The sequence below is a fragment of the Phascolarctos cinereus genome, unplaced genomic scaffold (genome assembly GCF_003287225.1).
Source record: "Phascolarctos cinereus isolate Bilbo 61053 unplaced genomic scaffold, phaCin_HiC Scaffold_4;HRSCAF=312, whole genome shotgun sequence".
NCBI classification, from domain to species: domain Eukaryota; kingdom Metazoa; phylum Chordata; class Mammalia; order Diprotodontia; family Phascolarctidae; genus Phascolarctos; species Phascolarctos cinereus.
In genome coordinates, this window is record NW_027555847.1 from 665,761,480 (window position 1) to 665,774,244 (window position 12,765).

The following is a 12,765-nucleotide window of genomic DNA, read 5'->3' on the forward strand; positions in this document are numbered from 1 at the left end:
AAACAGTCTCCTCCCTCCTCATAGCTCTCTTCTCTCCCTTCCCCCCTGTCTTTTCTCCCCATTCCCATCCCCCAGCTGTCTGTCTAATTCTGCTCTCCTGGTTCAGCTTGGAAACCCGTTGATCATTTCCACCTTTGACTTTCTCTGCCTTGGGAGCTTTGAAATGGGCTGTAATGCAGGCTTGTAGCTACAGGTACCATCTGCCTCCCTTCTAAAGCCTCTTGCCCCAACAGGCCAAGAGAGCTGGGGAGCTGATCTGCCCTCCCCTCCTCATCTGAGCTTCTGGGCTTGGAGACTCCTGGGGGGCAGGAGGAGGGGCAGGTGCAGGCTTGTGAACCTGTTTCTCTCCAATTTGCTTCTCTCTAGACATGTTAACATTTAAGGAAAGGAAAGTAAGAAGTAATTTCTTGTTATCTCCTTGTCCTTGAGTGAGGTTCTCAGTTCACCCAGGTGCTAGGCATGCAGGGCTTTATCCAGAAACCCTAATCTTTCTGTCTTCCCCTTCACCTCCCCCTCGATTTCCCAAAGTGGAAAAGATCTCTGCCCTGAGAGGTGCTATTCACAGCAAATAGAGTAAAATCTAACTCGAAATATTGTCAGTTTCACTGCCAGGATGAAAGAAAAGGGAGTTGTGGGGGGGACTGTGAGTAGAGGAAGAGAAGGTCCCTCAAATTGGCGATTAGTTTGGGTCACCCCAGGGAGGACTAGTGGTTATCTCTGAGGAAAACAGACCTGTTCCAGCCTGCTGTGTTCATTTGTGCACCTGTGTTCAAAGCATTGTGTGTGTGTGTGTGTGTGTGTGTGTGTGTGTGTGTTGTGATATTTTTCCCAGGATCAGTATTTCCCCTAGTCCTAAGGGATGGGGCTGGTATGGCAAGGTACACCTGGACCCTGAAGGAGTAAAAGAATTGAAAGGGGAGGGGATAATAGTAGAGGCTCTTAGAGGGTGGGGCCCCAGACTCACTGAGGTGAGTGGAGGGTGGGCCCCAATCTATTACTTTGGTGCCCTTACATGCACTAGCAGAGTGGCAGCATTCACCATTGCCCACTTAGAGAGGGCTTAGAGTCCCAGAACCATAGAGCTGGAAGAGACCTTTAAGGGTCTCTCCTGTGGAGAACAGGAATCCCCCCTGCAGCTGATCAGGCAGGTCATTGTCCAAGCACACCCTGAGAAGACTTGGGTGGGGGGACATGAGTGGTTGGCAAGTGTCTGAAGGCCTGTCATGCAGAAGAGGAATTCGCTTGGTTCTGCTTGGCCCCGGCAAGGCAGGGAAGTCACAGGGAGGCAGGTTTCAGGTTGATGTAAGTAAAAACTTCCTAACAATTAGAGCTGTCCAACAGTGGAATGAACTGCCCTAGGAAATAGTGAGCTCCCTGTCCCCGGAGGCCTTTGAACAGAGTCTGGGTAATCATTGGTTTGGATGCTGTTGCAGGGGTTGTAGATCAGTTATGGGTTACATTGGATGATCTCCAGGAGTCTTTCCAATTCTTGATTTTGTGATTAACTCTAAGGATGAGGAGGTCATGACCTCTGGAGATGCCCGTTTATTGTTGGATAGCTCTTGTTATAAAGTTCTTTTTAATCAACTGAAATCTGCCTTCTTCTGATTTCCCTCTATTAGCCCTTGGTTTCAACTTCTGGGGCCACAAAGAACAAGTGTGCCAGCCCTTCAGATATTTGCTGTGCTCTTCCTAAAGCTTCTCTAGGGCAAACATGCCTAGACCCTCCTGGTTATTTAGTTTCTAGACCCTTTCTGACCCTGGCTGTTCTGGGTTTGACACTGAGGGAACCCACCCGCATTTGGCCAACTTCAAGGATCATCAGTGGAAACCTGCTCTCATTGCCTTGGGGACTTTTGGCTTTTTTACATTGTGACCTTAAGCCTTATTGAATTGGAGGCTCTGAGGACTCAGGGCTTTCTTGCTGTGGGGCCATTCTGGAAACCATAGTAAGCAGGGCTAATAAGGGCCCTTTGCCAGTTCTTCCTGGATTCGTTCAGAGATTCCCTCCCATCCCTGAGGTTGAGACCAACCTAGGTGAGCTGAACAGGTGGAATTAAACCCAAGGGCCTCACCCCACCCCTCTGTCCCCACCCATCTCCTGCCTTCCATTCCAGGTGGGTTCTACTAGTTCCCAGATACTCCTTCCTTTTTCTTCCACTCCTCCCCTCCCTTCACCAGTACAGGATCTGCCTCTTTAAGGCCTGGGGCAGGAAGCCCCTCCCCATTTGGTTGCAATAAATCTGCAGATAAAATGTCTCCCTGGTCTGTTTGTTCTGGGCCTTGCCCGAGGCCTTCTTAGAAGGCCAGGCCAGGCTGGCAGGGGCAGGGTAAGGAATTGCTGCCCTCGACCTCCCACCTTCCACGACCCCCCCCACCCCCCACTTATCAAGAGGCATTCCTTCATGATTAAATGTAGTCCTGATGACACAGTTGGGAATTGGCTCGGAGGTCAGGGTGGAGTAACCAGTTAGGAGGAACCTTGCAACATAGGAGAGCTTAATTATGAAGGGGGGGGGTGTGGAGAGGGGAACAGGATGGAAGGGCTGAACCTGGAACTGTGGGGGTGGAGTGGATCCTTCAGCCTTCTCTCCCTCCCCACCAAGCTCTCTATATCCCAGGATTGGTGAGGTGATGCAGCCTGCTGATTAGAGATCTGGACCAAGAAGCCCCATGCTAGGAGAGTAATAACTGCTGTTTCTATTGTGTGTTAAGGTTTATGAAGCATTCCATGAAAAGTATAGGCATTGTGATCCCTGTTTTGTAGAACTCAGTGCCTAGCACATAGTAGGTGCTTAATAAGTGTTTATTAGGGGCAGCTAGGTGGCAAAGTGGATAAAGCACCGGCCCTGAGGTCAGGAGGACCTCAGTTCAAATCTGACCTCAGACCAAACACTTGACACTTACTAGCTGTGTGGCCCTGGGCAAGTCTCTTAACCCCAATTGCCTAATTAAAAAAGAAAAAGAAGAAGAAGAAGTGTTCATTGACTGATTAACAGTATTTGTGTAATAAATGCTTGTTGACTAGCTGTAAATCCATTTTCCCAAGCTCTAGGTCCTCTAAGTCCAAATCCAGGGCTCTTCCCCTTGCCTGGTGCTCTGCCCCTCACTTATTGGCTTACCTTGATCCTGGTCCCTAAGTTCTGGGTCTTGATTTGCCCCACTCCTAAATTGTTTGTGGGAGGAATCCCTGTCTCCAGTTTTGCTGGGAGGGATTGTGTGCGTTCTGAGCTCTGGGGTCAGAGGCCAAAGAGCAGAGCCAAGGCTGTTTTGTCCTAGTTCCCTTTCTTCTCAGGCCTGGGCTTCTTAGGAAGATGTAGGTGGGCAGGCAGAGAGCAAGGGGAACAAGGGGCCAGAGCAAGCTCTGTGACCTTTTCTGCCCTGAAGTTGTAGGTCACTCAAGACTTCTGTCCCCAGCTGCCCTTGGTTCCAGAGGTACCACTGGCTTTTGCTGCCAAGTGCTTTGGGATCCATCTGTTGGAGGATACCTGGAAGGGGGTGGGGGGGATGGGCTTCCTCAGCTTCTTGAAGCCCATTTACCCACTTTGCTGGAGCTACTAACCTTATCCCTGGGAGGTGGTCTTCACAGGATGGTGGAAGTCCAGTGACACATTCATTGGAAAGATCTGTGAACTAGAAGTCGGAAGATCTTGCTCTTCCTCCCCCACGTTGATAATTACTAGGACCTTGAACAGATTCCTCACTTTGGGGCTTTATTTTCCATATAGAAGATCGGCACTACTTACCTCAAATGGTTGTTGTGAGTAAGATGTTATTTGGAAGCGCTGGCCCGTCCCAGTTTCTCATTTAACCCTCGAAGCACCCCTAGAAGGGAGGCAGGGCAGGAGTTATTACCCTCATTTGACAAATGGAAAAACTGAGTCCCCCAGAAGGGAAAGGACTGGGCCAAGGTCAAACATGTGTCAGTGGCAGAACCAGGACTCTTGACTTTCAGGGTACATTCTACCAGGGCAGGACTTTATTCACCACCCCTACTCTGTTTTCTCCCTCTGTTTTAGGGGAAGTTGTCCCCCCACCCTGGTCACCCATTTTGCCTCCCCCTCTTTTTGCCTTTCTGTGTCCCACTTGTTCTTCAGACCTAGGGGTTGAGGGATGGAACTTAGTGTTTAAATTCTTCACAGTTGTACATCAGGAGATGTAGCTGGGTGACAGCCCTGGGCCCCCTCAACCTTTCATTAAGCCGAGGCAGAGTGCCTGAAAGACCAGCTTTCATCAGGGAGGTTTGGGGAGGATAGGGAATGCAATTATCAGCTGTCATCTCTAGGAAGAGGAGGGTAGAGGATAGCTGAGTGGGTCAGAGCCAGGGGCTGCTGCTGGCTTTAATTAGCCTTGTTTTTCTAGAGTTCTGAAAGCCCCTCCTGGACCCCCTCTTTCCCTTGTGCCAAGAGAAGCCCCCACCCCCCCCCTGCACATTCCAGCTGTCTTTCCTCTGTGAGCAGAGCAGACCACTCTGCTACCAGGGAAATGAAACCAGGAGCCTGAGTTCCAGGCCCCAAGGTTTAGGTCCTTGAAGCTTCCTGGGGGTGGGGCACTTTGGGTAGATATTGATTTTGGGATGATGAGGGAGGTTGGAAGGTAAGGAGTTTCGACTGGGGGTCATGAGGCTGTCTTGTTCCACCCCCTACCAGTGATTTGCTTTGTGGGCATTGTCAAAGGATTGCTCGGGTAAGGCCTTCTCACTTTGGGGGCCTTTGTTTCCCCATCTGACAAATGATCTGCTTGGGCTCTATGGTCTCCAAAGTCCCTTTCAGACATTGTATGTGCTGTGTTCCGAGGGCTGTTTCAGATAAGTTAGGATTGTGGCCCTGGAGAGTATAATAATAATAGCATATAGCTCTCATAGAGTGCTTTCAGGTTTGCAGAGTGTTTTACAAATGTTATCTCATTGGATCCTCACAAGATCCCTGTAAAGTAGGCACTGCTATTATCTCCATTTTACATTTGGGGAAGCAGAGGCCAACAGAGGTCACACAGCCACTGTCTGAGGTGGGATTTGAACTGAAGTCTTTCTGACCCCCAGCCCAGCGTTTTTCTCCACTGCGCTGCCTGGAGGGCCCCAGAAAGGCACAGGGTAGGTGGGAGGGGGCTGGTGAGGAGCTTGGAAGAACAGGGTTAAAAAGAAGTCTTCAGAGAAAAGTTGAAAAGGCAAAGTAGACAGGCTGGCCGTGTGGCAGTGGTTAGGGGATGACAGGTGGCCAGCAAGCCTGAGTGTGGGTCCACAGCTCAGGACCAGGTGAGAAAGGGACCACTGGTGGTAAAATTGTGGGAGCAGATGAACAAGACTCCTACAGCCATGGCGGATTTGCCAGTTGCATTGTTGGATGGAACATGCGAATCAGTGAGTTCACAGATCCATTGGAGACCTTAGAGATGCGTTTTTGTCCAGTGGGTAGAATTGGGCACAGTCCTGCTAAGAGTCAGGGCGCTGAATGAGGCCACTTCTGCGCTCTTCCTGCCCCCTGGAGGTTGGAGGCTGCGGGTCATTCCCATATCCCAGATTGGTCGAGAGAAAGTTGAGGTTTTTCTCTGTTCCCCCTTTCCCTGTTTGCATTTCCTCTCCTCTACCGTTTTGTTCTGTTCCTCAGAGCTGTGTCAGCACCTTGGGTCTCCCTCCAGAGATGGCTGAGTAGCTGGCCCTTTAATGAGAGATGAGCAGCACACACATCCACAGCTTTAACCACTCTGTACCTAATCTGGTGGTCTTGGTTGGGCACAGCTTCCATAATCAGAGAATGACTTGACTTCTTCATCTGTTTTGGACGTGAGCCCATGCTTCAGGGAAGACAGGCGAAAGAGGAGGCCTGGGCTCTGACTTAGGAAGACGCGTCAAAGAGTCGGGATGAATTAAGTGCTGATCTAATAAGAACTCACGGATCTGAGTTGCTTTATAATTTGCACAGCACTTTCCTCAAAGCCTTCCTTGCTATGTAGTATTATAAGATTGTTCCCTTCTTACAAATGAAGAACTGAGGCTGAGGTAAAGATTGCCCAGAGCCTGCAGCTGGTAAAGTGGCAGAGGTCAGGGCTTTGGGCCCCAAATCCAGTGCTCTTTCCACTTTATTGTATGCTCTTGCATCTAGTAGATTACTTTGTAGCTAAGAAAAATGTGGTCCAGATGATGCAGTAGTTAGAATGCAGAAGAGGGAGTGAGCCCTATGGCTGGGACTGAACTGCCAGAGACCAGGCTACAGTTAGGCTTGAAAATATGGAGGGGATTTAGGGAGGATGGGGACAGGGGGCAGCACCGTTGCAGGCACTGAGTCAAGGTCACAAAGTATTTAAAACATTTTTTTTTTACTTTCTGCATTTAGCAAACCCCAAATAGAATGGGCGTTTGCATATGCACACTGGAACAGAGCAGGAGAATCGTACTGCAGTGCAAACAGCAGGACTGTTGTGTAGGCCCCAGAGCTTCCAGAGCCGGCCTGCTTCACACAGTACTCTGCCGTCTTTGTAGACAGGGGCACAGGGCAGTGGGTGGGTGGCCTGAAAGTAGAGAGCCTGCTTGGAGGGAGAGGTGGCCTGAGAGCTCCTCCCTGGCTGGACACTTACTGAAGGGAGAGGAAAAGAAAAGAAAAAGCCCTAGATGTAGAGTCAGAGGACCCAGCTTCAAATATCAGTGTGACTGCGGGCAGGCGACTTCCCTTCTCTGGGCCTCAGTTTCCTCCTTTGTAAAAAGAGAGAGTCGGACATCTCGTAAGTTTCCTTCTGCCTCTATCATTCTATGATCCTCTCGTGATAATCCTTCACATTCTGTGGATCTGTAAAACCCTTTAGAGTTGAGAGACAAAGACAGAGAGACAGACAGAGATAGAGAGATGTCCTGTCTGGTCTCTCATGATAATGACTATTTTGCAGATGGGGAAATAATCAGGGAGGGCCGGTACCTTGTCCAGTGTTGCGTGGCTTCTCAGAGGCAGAGCCAGAAGTCCAGTCTGGTCTCCTGGGCTGCTCTGGGCAGTGGGATTGGGGGTTAGGGGTTTGAAGTTGGGGTGGGTAGCATTTGACAAACTGAGGTCATCTAGAGCAAGGTTGTCAGGCAGTTGAGCTTCACTGGGGAAGCCCAAGCCAATGATCAGGCATTTGCTGGATAACCAACAGTTGACTGGAGGTGACCCCTTGGGGTGAGTGTCCGCAGGGTACTCTGGTACCCTGGTCCGGAATGGTGGACCAGGGAGGGGAGGACTACACGCTTCTGCCTTTTTTCTTTTCTGAATACTAGACAGTCCCCCATTTCTCATCAATCAGAAAGTCTTTACTGTGCCCTGCTGAGTGTCTAGTCTAATCGAGGTACCCGTGAGGGTGACAGAATCAAGACAGTGGCCTGAAGCAAGGGAAGGAGTCCCAAACTGATAGCTGTGTTCCCTTGGGCGAAGATCCCTTTTCCTTCTCTAAGCCTCACTTCCCTCATCTGTAAAATGGGAATAATAGCCATCACCTTCTTCTCATCCCAAGGACTGATGGGAGGAAGACCTAGTGGGGTAATGGATAGGACAATGCTTCATCCGCATGAACATCATCAGCATGTGAGGCGGAGTCTGAGGCCTTAGAACAGCTCCAGACGGCTGTGCTCGGCTGCTCGTTGCTTCCTGCGCCCTGGGCTAGTGCAGCACTGAGGAGGGGGAGGGAAGGGAGAGGCAGAAAGAAGAGGCTGGAGGGTCAGGGCAGAGTAGCAAGAAGCGACTGGAGCAAGGCCGGCAAGTATGGGTAATCCAGGGACGGAGCCACGTTCGTCTTGTGCATTTAGACCTGCAGATCCCTTTGCTCCCGACTCTGGTGGGGCAGGTGAGTCGTTCGGGTTGTAATGGCCCTGTTTTACAGAGAAGCACAATGAGATGCATCATCATCTCAGCAGCAGTGGGAGCTGAGGTCTCCTGATTCCAGGTCCAGCATTTGTCCCACTGCCCCACAGTTGAGGAGATTAGCAGGGAGCTTAGCTTGAGAAGGAGGGTTTGTGGAGCTCTCAGCCTTTCATGACTTTTGGGCAGGCCTGCCAAACTGCTGGGCCTATCTTCCCCCACTCTGACCTAAAGGTATAGCCTGGGGTGGAGGGGAGACTCAGCGTTGTTAGGATCACTGAAAGTGGTGCCAGCTGCAGATCCCCCTCCCCTGCCCTCTGCTAGTGTGCTATATGATCTTGCAAAGCTCTTCCCTTCTCTCTGTCTCAGTTTCCCCATCTGTAGAATGAAGGAATTGCTGGCTTCTGAGGTCCTTTCCAACAACTAGATCCTGTGATTCTCTCTGGCCTGGAATCTGGGGTTGAGCTAGCACACACACACCCTGCCCGCCACTGTCCTCTACCCTCTCAGATTCTCTCACCCCTGCCCCCAAGCAGCCTTGCAGCAAATTGCCATCTCCCCTCCTCCCCCCTTCCGATTATATATGTGGGGAGAGGGGGAAGCTGGAACTGAATGGGAGGGGAGTAGAAAGGACCAGGCAGCCTTCATAAATATCCAGGATGAGACAGCAGGGACAGAGGGGGGGAGACAGTAGAGGAAAGGACTCCTGGGAAGTGTAGTCTCCCATCTTGACTATTCTGAGGCTCACAGGAGGCCAGCCGGCACAAAGGCACTCTGTGCATCTGCCTGAGCTGCTGGGCAGGGCCAGGCAGGGCAGAGCCCTCGTGACCTGCTGACTAGCTGGCCGTCCCCTCTCTGCGGGCCCCCACTGCCCCTACTTCCCCTCCTTAGCTGAGCTGTAGCTACTGCAAATAACAGTAACCGACATTTATGTACTGCTTTAAGGTTTGCAAATCAGTTTACATACATTAACTTGTGAGCTGCAGAATACTTTTTGTGGAGGGGGGGACTCACCTGCCCAGCCTCTCCCTCCTCTGGTCTTGTATTCCTTCTGGGAGCTCCTAGTACCAGGCTTCTTACCTCTGGGGGATTTGAAAGCCGTTGCTTGAGGGCTCCAAGTTGGATCCTAGGATGAACTTCCTGGTGCCAAGTTGGGCAGTGCTAGGCCTGGGGGCCCAGGAGCCATCCTGGACCCCATCGGCTCTTGACAGTGTTAGGGAGGAGAATAACCAACTCCAGGCCTTGGGTCCTGACACAAGAGACAAAACTGCTCAGGGCCTGTGCCTTCTCTTTGGAAGGGAAGATTGGGGGTCCTTGCAGCCTGAAAGTAGAAATGGCTCCGCCCTTTCCTGCTGGTTAAGGGGAGGAGAGTTGGCAGGGCCCTTGGGGAGGCGGGAGGGGACAGGGCCTTCTCACTCTCCCCCAGCTCTGGGTGAGATTCCTGAGGGAAGGGAGCTGGGTGGGTGGGTGGATGAGTCATGACCATACTGGAAAAAGTAGAGAGGAAAGAAAGAAAGAGGGAGGGGGAGAGAAAAAGACCAAATTCTAGGGAACCCAGGGAACCAAATGGGAGAGACTAAAACTGAGAACCTGAAAGCTGGCAGGAACCTTAGGGATCATCTAGTTCCATCACTTCATGTTAAAGAGAAGGAAACAGGCGCACAGGGGGGCAGGGCCGTACCTGAGGTTACACAGCAAGTCAGTGCCAGAGCCAGGACTTTAGCACCCACATCAAACTTCTTGGCTGGGTCACTTTCTACCCTACTGCCCTACAGCCCATGCAATTCTAGCCCTTCAAGAACTGACCTTTCCTGAGGCCCTAGCCAAGTGGAGTTTGAGATGGGGGGCAGGGTCAGAACCTGCTTCTCTTTAGGGGAGACTTTCGTGGTGGGAAGGGCCCTATCGGGGAGTTCCACATGGCAAATAGCCTGATTTCCCCATGATTACTCACAGGGAGGGCCCAGCACCGTGTCCTCAGGGGCTCTTTGCATCCAGAAAGCAGCAAGTTTATCCTGTATGGTTACTGAGGCAGTGTCACCTGTGACACTCTGTGTGTGTGTGTTGACAGGTCCTAGGAAGCCCCAGTTTTAAGGGAAAATTGTATAGTAGACATTGGGATCCAGGCAATAGGCTGCCTCCTGGGCGGCAGAGAAGGAACCATTACTCCGGTATCATGACGACTTTGTGCCCACCACTTCCTTCCTATCCTGGCTTCTCACCCCAGACCCCAGCAGGCTCAGAGAAGCTCCACTGTATTCAGCAGCTGCTCAGTCCCTAGATATCGTAGGGCCCATATTGGTAGTAGCAAGGTTTTTCCAGAATGGGTACTGAGCTCCAGGGTCCAGCTTGTGGCTATCTCCTGGATGAGCTACCTCAATGTCTTCTAACTTGGATTCTGGGGCCCAGTTGTCCTGTCTCTTACCCCCACCCCGGCCCCCCATTGGGCTTGGCTTATTCTTTCATTTCCTCTGCTGGAAGCTGGGGCTCTGAACCCTGCACTCCCACTGTGGGATGGGGATGGAGAGAGGAAGGTTACCTTCATTAACGCTTCCCCACTTGACTTTCTCTCTTAGAGATAATGGAAAGAGAGCTCTGCAATGAAGTCAGAAGTCCTGAGTGCAAGTCTTGACTCCTTCCTTTTCTAGCTTTATGACTCTGGGTGAGTCAGTGAACTCACTGATATTCACCTTGTTCAAAGTTCACCTGTAAAATGAGGAAAATAACTTTGTACTATGTACTCCAGGGCTTTTTTGAGGAAAGCATTTGTAGGCCTAAAAGCCCCCTAACTTATTATTTTAGTCTCAGCTCCATGTCTGACTTGCTTTGTGCCCCTGCTCGGGTCACTTCCTCTCCCTAAGTCTCTGGTTGGTCTCATGTGGTCTTTAATGTTTCTTCCGTTGCTCCTCCTTGTTATCTTGCCTCTGGCTGGGCCCTGACGTGACTGGAAGTCTGGGTTTGGGTCTCAGTGGGTCTGCCATAACTCAGCCCCTCCCTGTCCCTCTGACTCATCTCTAAAGGGGTGTGGCCCTACAGTTCCCTCCATTTTCCCTAGGCCAGACCCTTTGCTCTTAAATGGAGGGGACCCTCTACAGCTTTGCTTCGTTCTTACTGAAGGAGACATTTAGTTGAGTAACCAGTAGCTCTCATGTCCTCAGCCTAGTGCTAGGGACTTGAGGGGTAGGAATAGATAAGAGTATTTTTATTGGTCTAGTTGGCGCAAGAGACTTAACAGAGAAGAGCTTGTCAGGGGCCATGAGGGTTCTGAGGAGGGAACTGGGGGGGTCTGAGCACCAGAAGAAGCTTCCTGGATAAGCTGGGCCCTGAAGGAGCTCATTTGCTGAGGAGGGTAATAGAAGCCTGAGAGGGCAGAGCAGGCAGGCAGAGGGAGTGGCCATGGACCTATTGGATATGGGGGTCATTGAGGAACCGGGCTTGGCTCAAGTAAAACTGGCCGCCCTGTTCTGCTCTTCCTGAAGGGTGGAAGCGGGGAAGCTGGTGGTTGGGGGTGGTGGGTGGCGGCCGACCTTGCTCCATGGGCACGGCTTCATTCTCCCCCTTTCCCCCGCCCTGTCCAGATCTTGGCGTGGAAGATGGCTGGTGGTGTGGACGGCCCCATTGGGATCCCCTTCCCTGACCACAGCAGCGACATTCTGAGCAGCCTGAATGAACAGAGGACCCACGGCCTACTGTGTGACGTGGTCATCCTGGTGGAGGGCCGAGAGTTCCCCACACACCGCTCTGTACTGGCTGCCTGCAGCCAATACTTCAAGAAGCTTTTCACATCGGTGCTGTGGTGGACCAGCAGAATGTCTATGAGATCGACTTTGTGAGCGCAGAAGCCCTCACCGCCCTGGTGGACTTTGCCTACACAGCAACCCTCACCGTCAGCACATCCAATGTCAGTGACATCCTCAACGCTGCTCGCCTGCTGGAGATCCCGGCCGTCAGTGACGTTTGTGCCGACCTCCTGGACCGCCAAATTCTGGCCAAGAATGACCAGATGGATTTAGTAGATCAAATTGATCAGCGGAACCACCTCAGAGCCAAGGAGTACCTTGAATTCTTCCAGAGCAACCCCATCAACAGCCTCCCCAACAACTTCCCGTGGACCAACCCCAACTTTGCCGGCCCGGAGGACGAGGAGGATGAGGAGGCGGCGGCGGCGGCAGTGGCGGCGGCGGCAGCTGCAGCAGCCACGGCAGCCGCTGGTGGTGAATGCAATGGTCTGGACTTCTATGCCCAGGGTGAGCGACCAAAGGCCAATGATGGTGACCCAGACAGCAGTCAGGGCCTGTGGCCTGACCGTGATGAGGAGGCAGCCTCAGGGGCCAGCCTCTTTCCCTCCTCACAGAATGGGCACTATGGAGGCCGTGGTGGTGGTGCTGGGGGTGAGGAGGAAGCTGCCTCCCTTTCAGAGGCGCCAGAGCCAGGGGACTCCCCTGGCCTCGTGTCGGGGACGGCTGATGGGGAGGACGGCGATGGGGCAGAGGTGGATGGGCTGGCTGCCAGTGCCCTGCTGCAACAGATGATCACCTCGGTGGGGCGGCAGGCTGGTGGTGGGGGCAGTGAGGAAGATCAGCGCAAGGAGGACGAGGGTGTCATGGATTATTACTTGAAGTATTTCAGTGGCTCCCATGAGGGCGATGTCTACCCGTCATGGTCCCAGAAGGTGGAGAAGAAGATCAGGGCCAAAGCATTCCAGAAGTGCCCCATCTGTGAGAAGGTGATCCAGGGGGCAGGCAAGCTGCCCCGTCACATTCGTACCCACACTGGTGAAAAGCCCTATGAGTGTAACATCTGCAAAGTCCGATTTACCAGGTGAGGTGCCAGGGCCTGCTCCCTGGGGTAGGGGTCTGAGCTCCAGGGACGAAGAAGGGGATCTGATAGGGAATGGGGGAGTTGGAAAAGGAACAGGACTGTCTGGGTGGGGCTCTTCCTTGCAGGG

The 12,765-nt window shown here is 52.2% G+C and overlaps 1 protein-coding gene across 1 annotated transcript in view; it reads left to right on the plus strand.

Annotated features, from left to right (window-relative positions):
• Positions 1–12,765, plus strand: part of ZBTB7A (zinc finger and BTB domain containing 7A) — a 28,591-nt gene that overhangs the window by 5,703 nt on the left and 10,123 nt on the right. The window contains 2 exon segments of the mRNA XM_020971284.2: positions 11,396–11,600; positions 11,603–12,638. Coding sequence (XP_020826943.1) covers positions 11,411–11,600; positions 11,603–12,638 — 1,226 coding nt within the window. The 5' untranslated portion in view covers positions 11,396–11,410.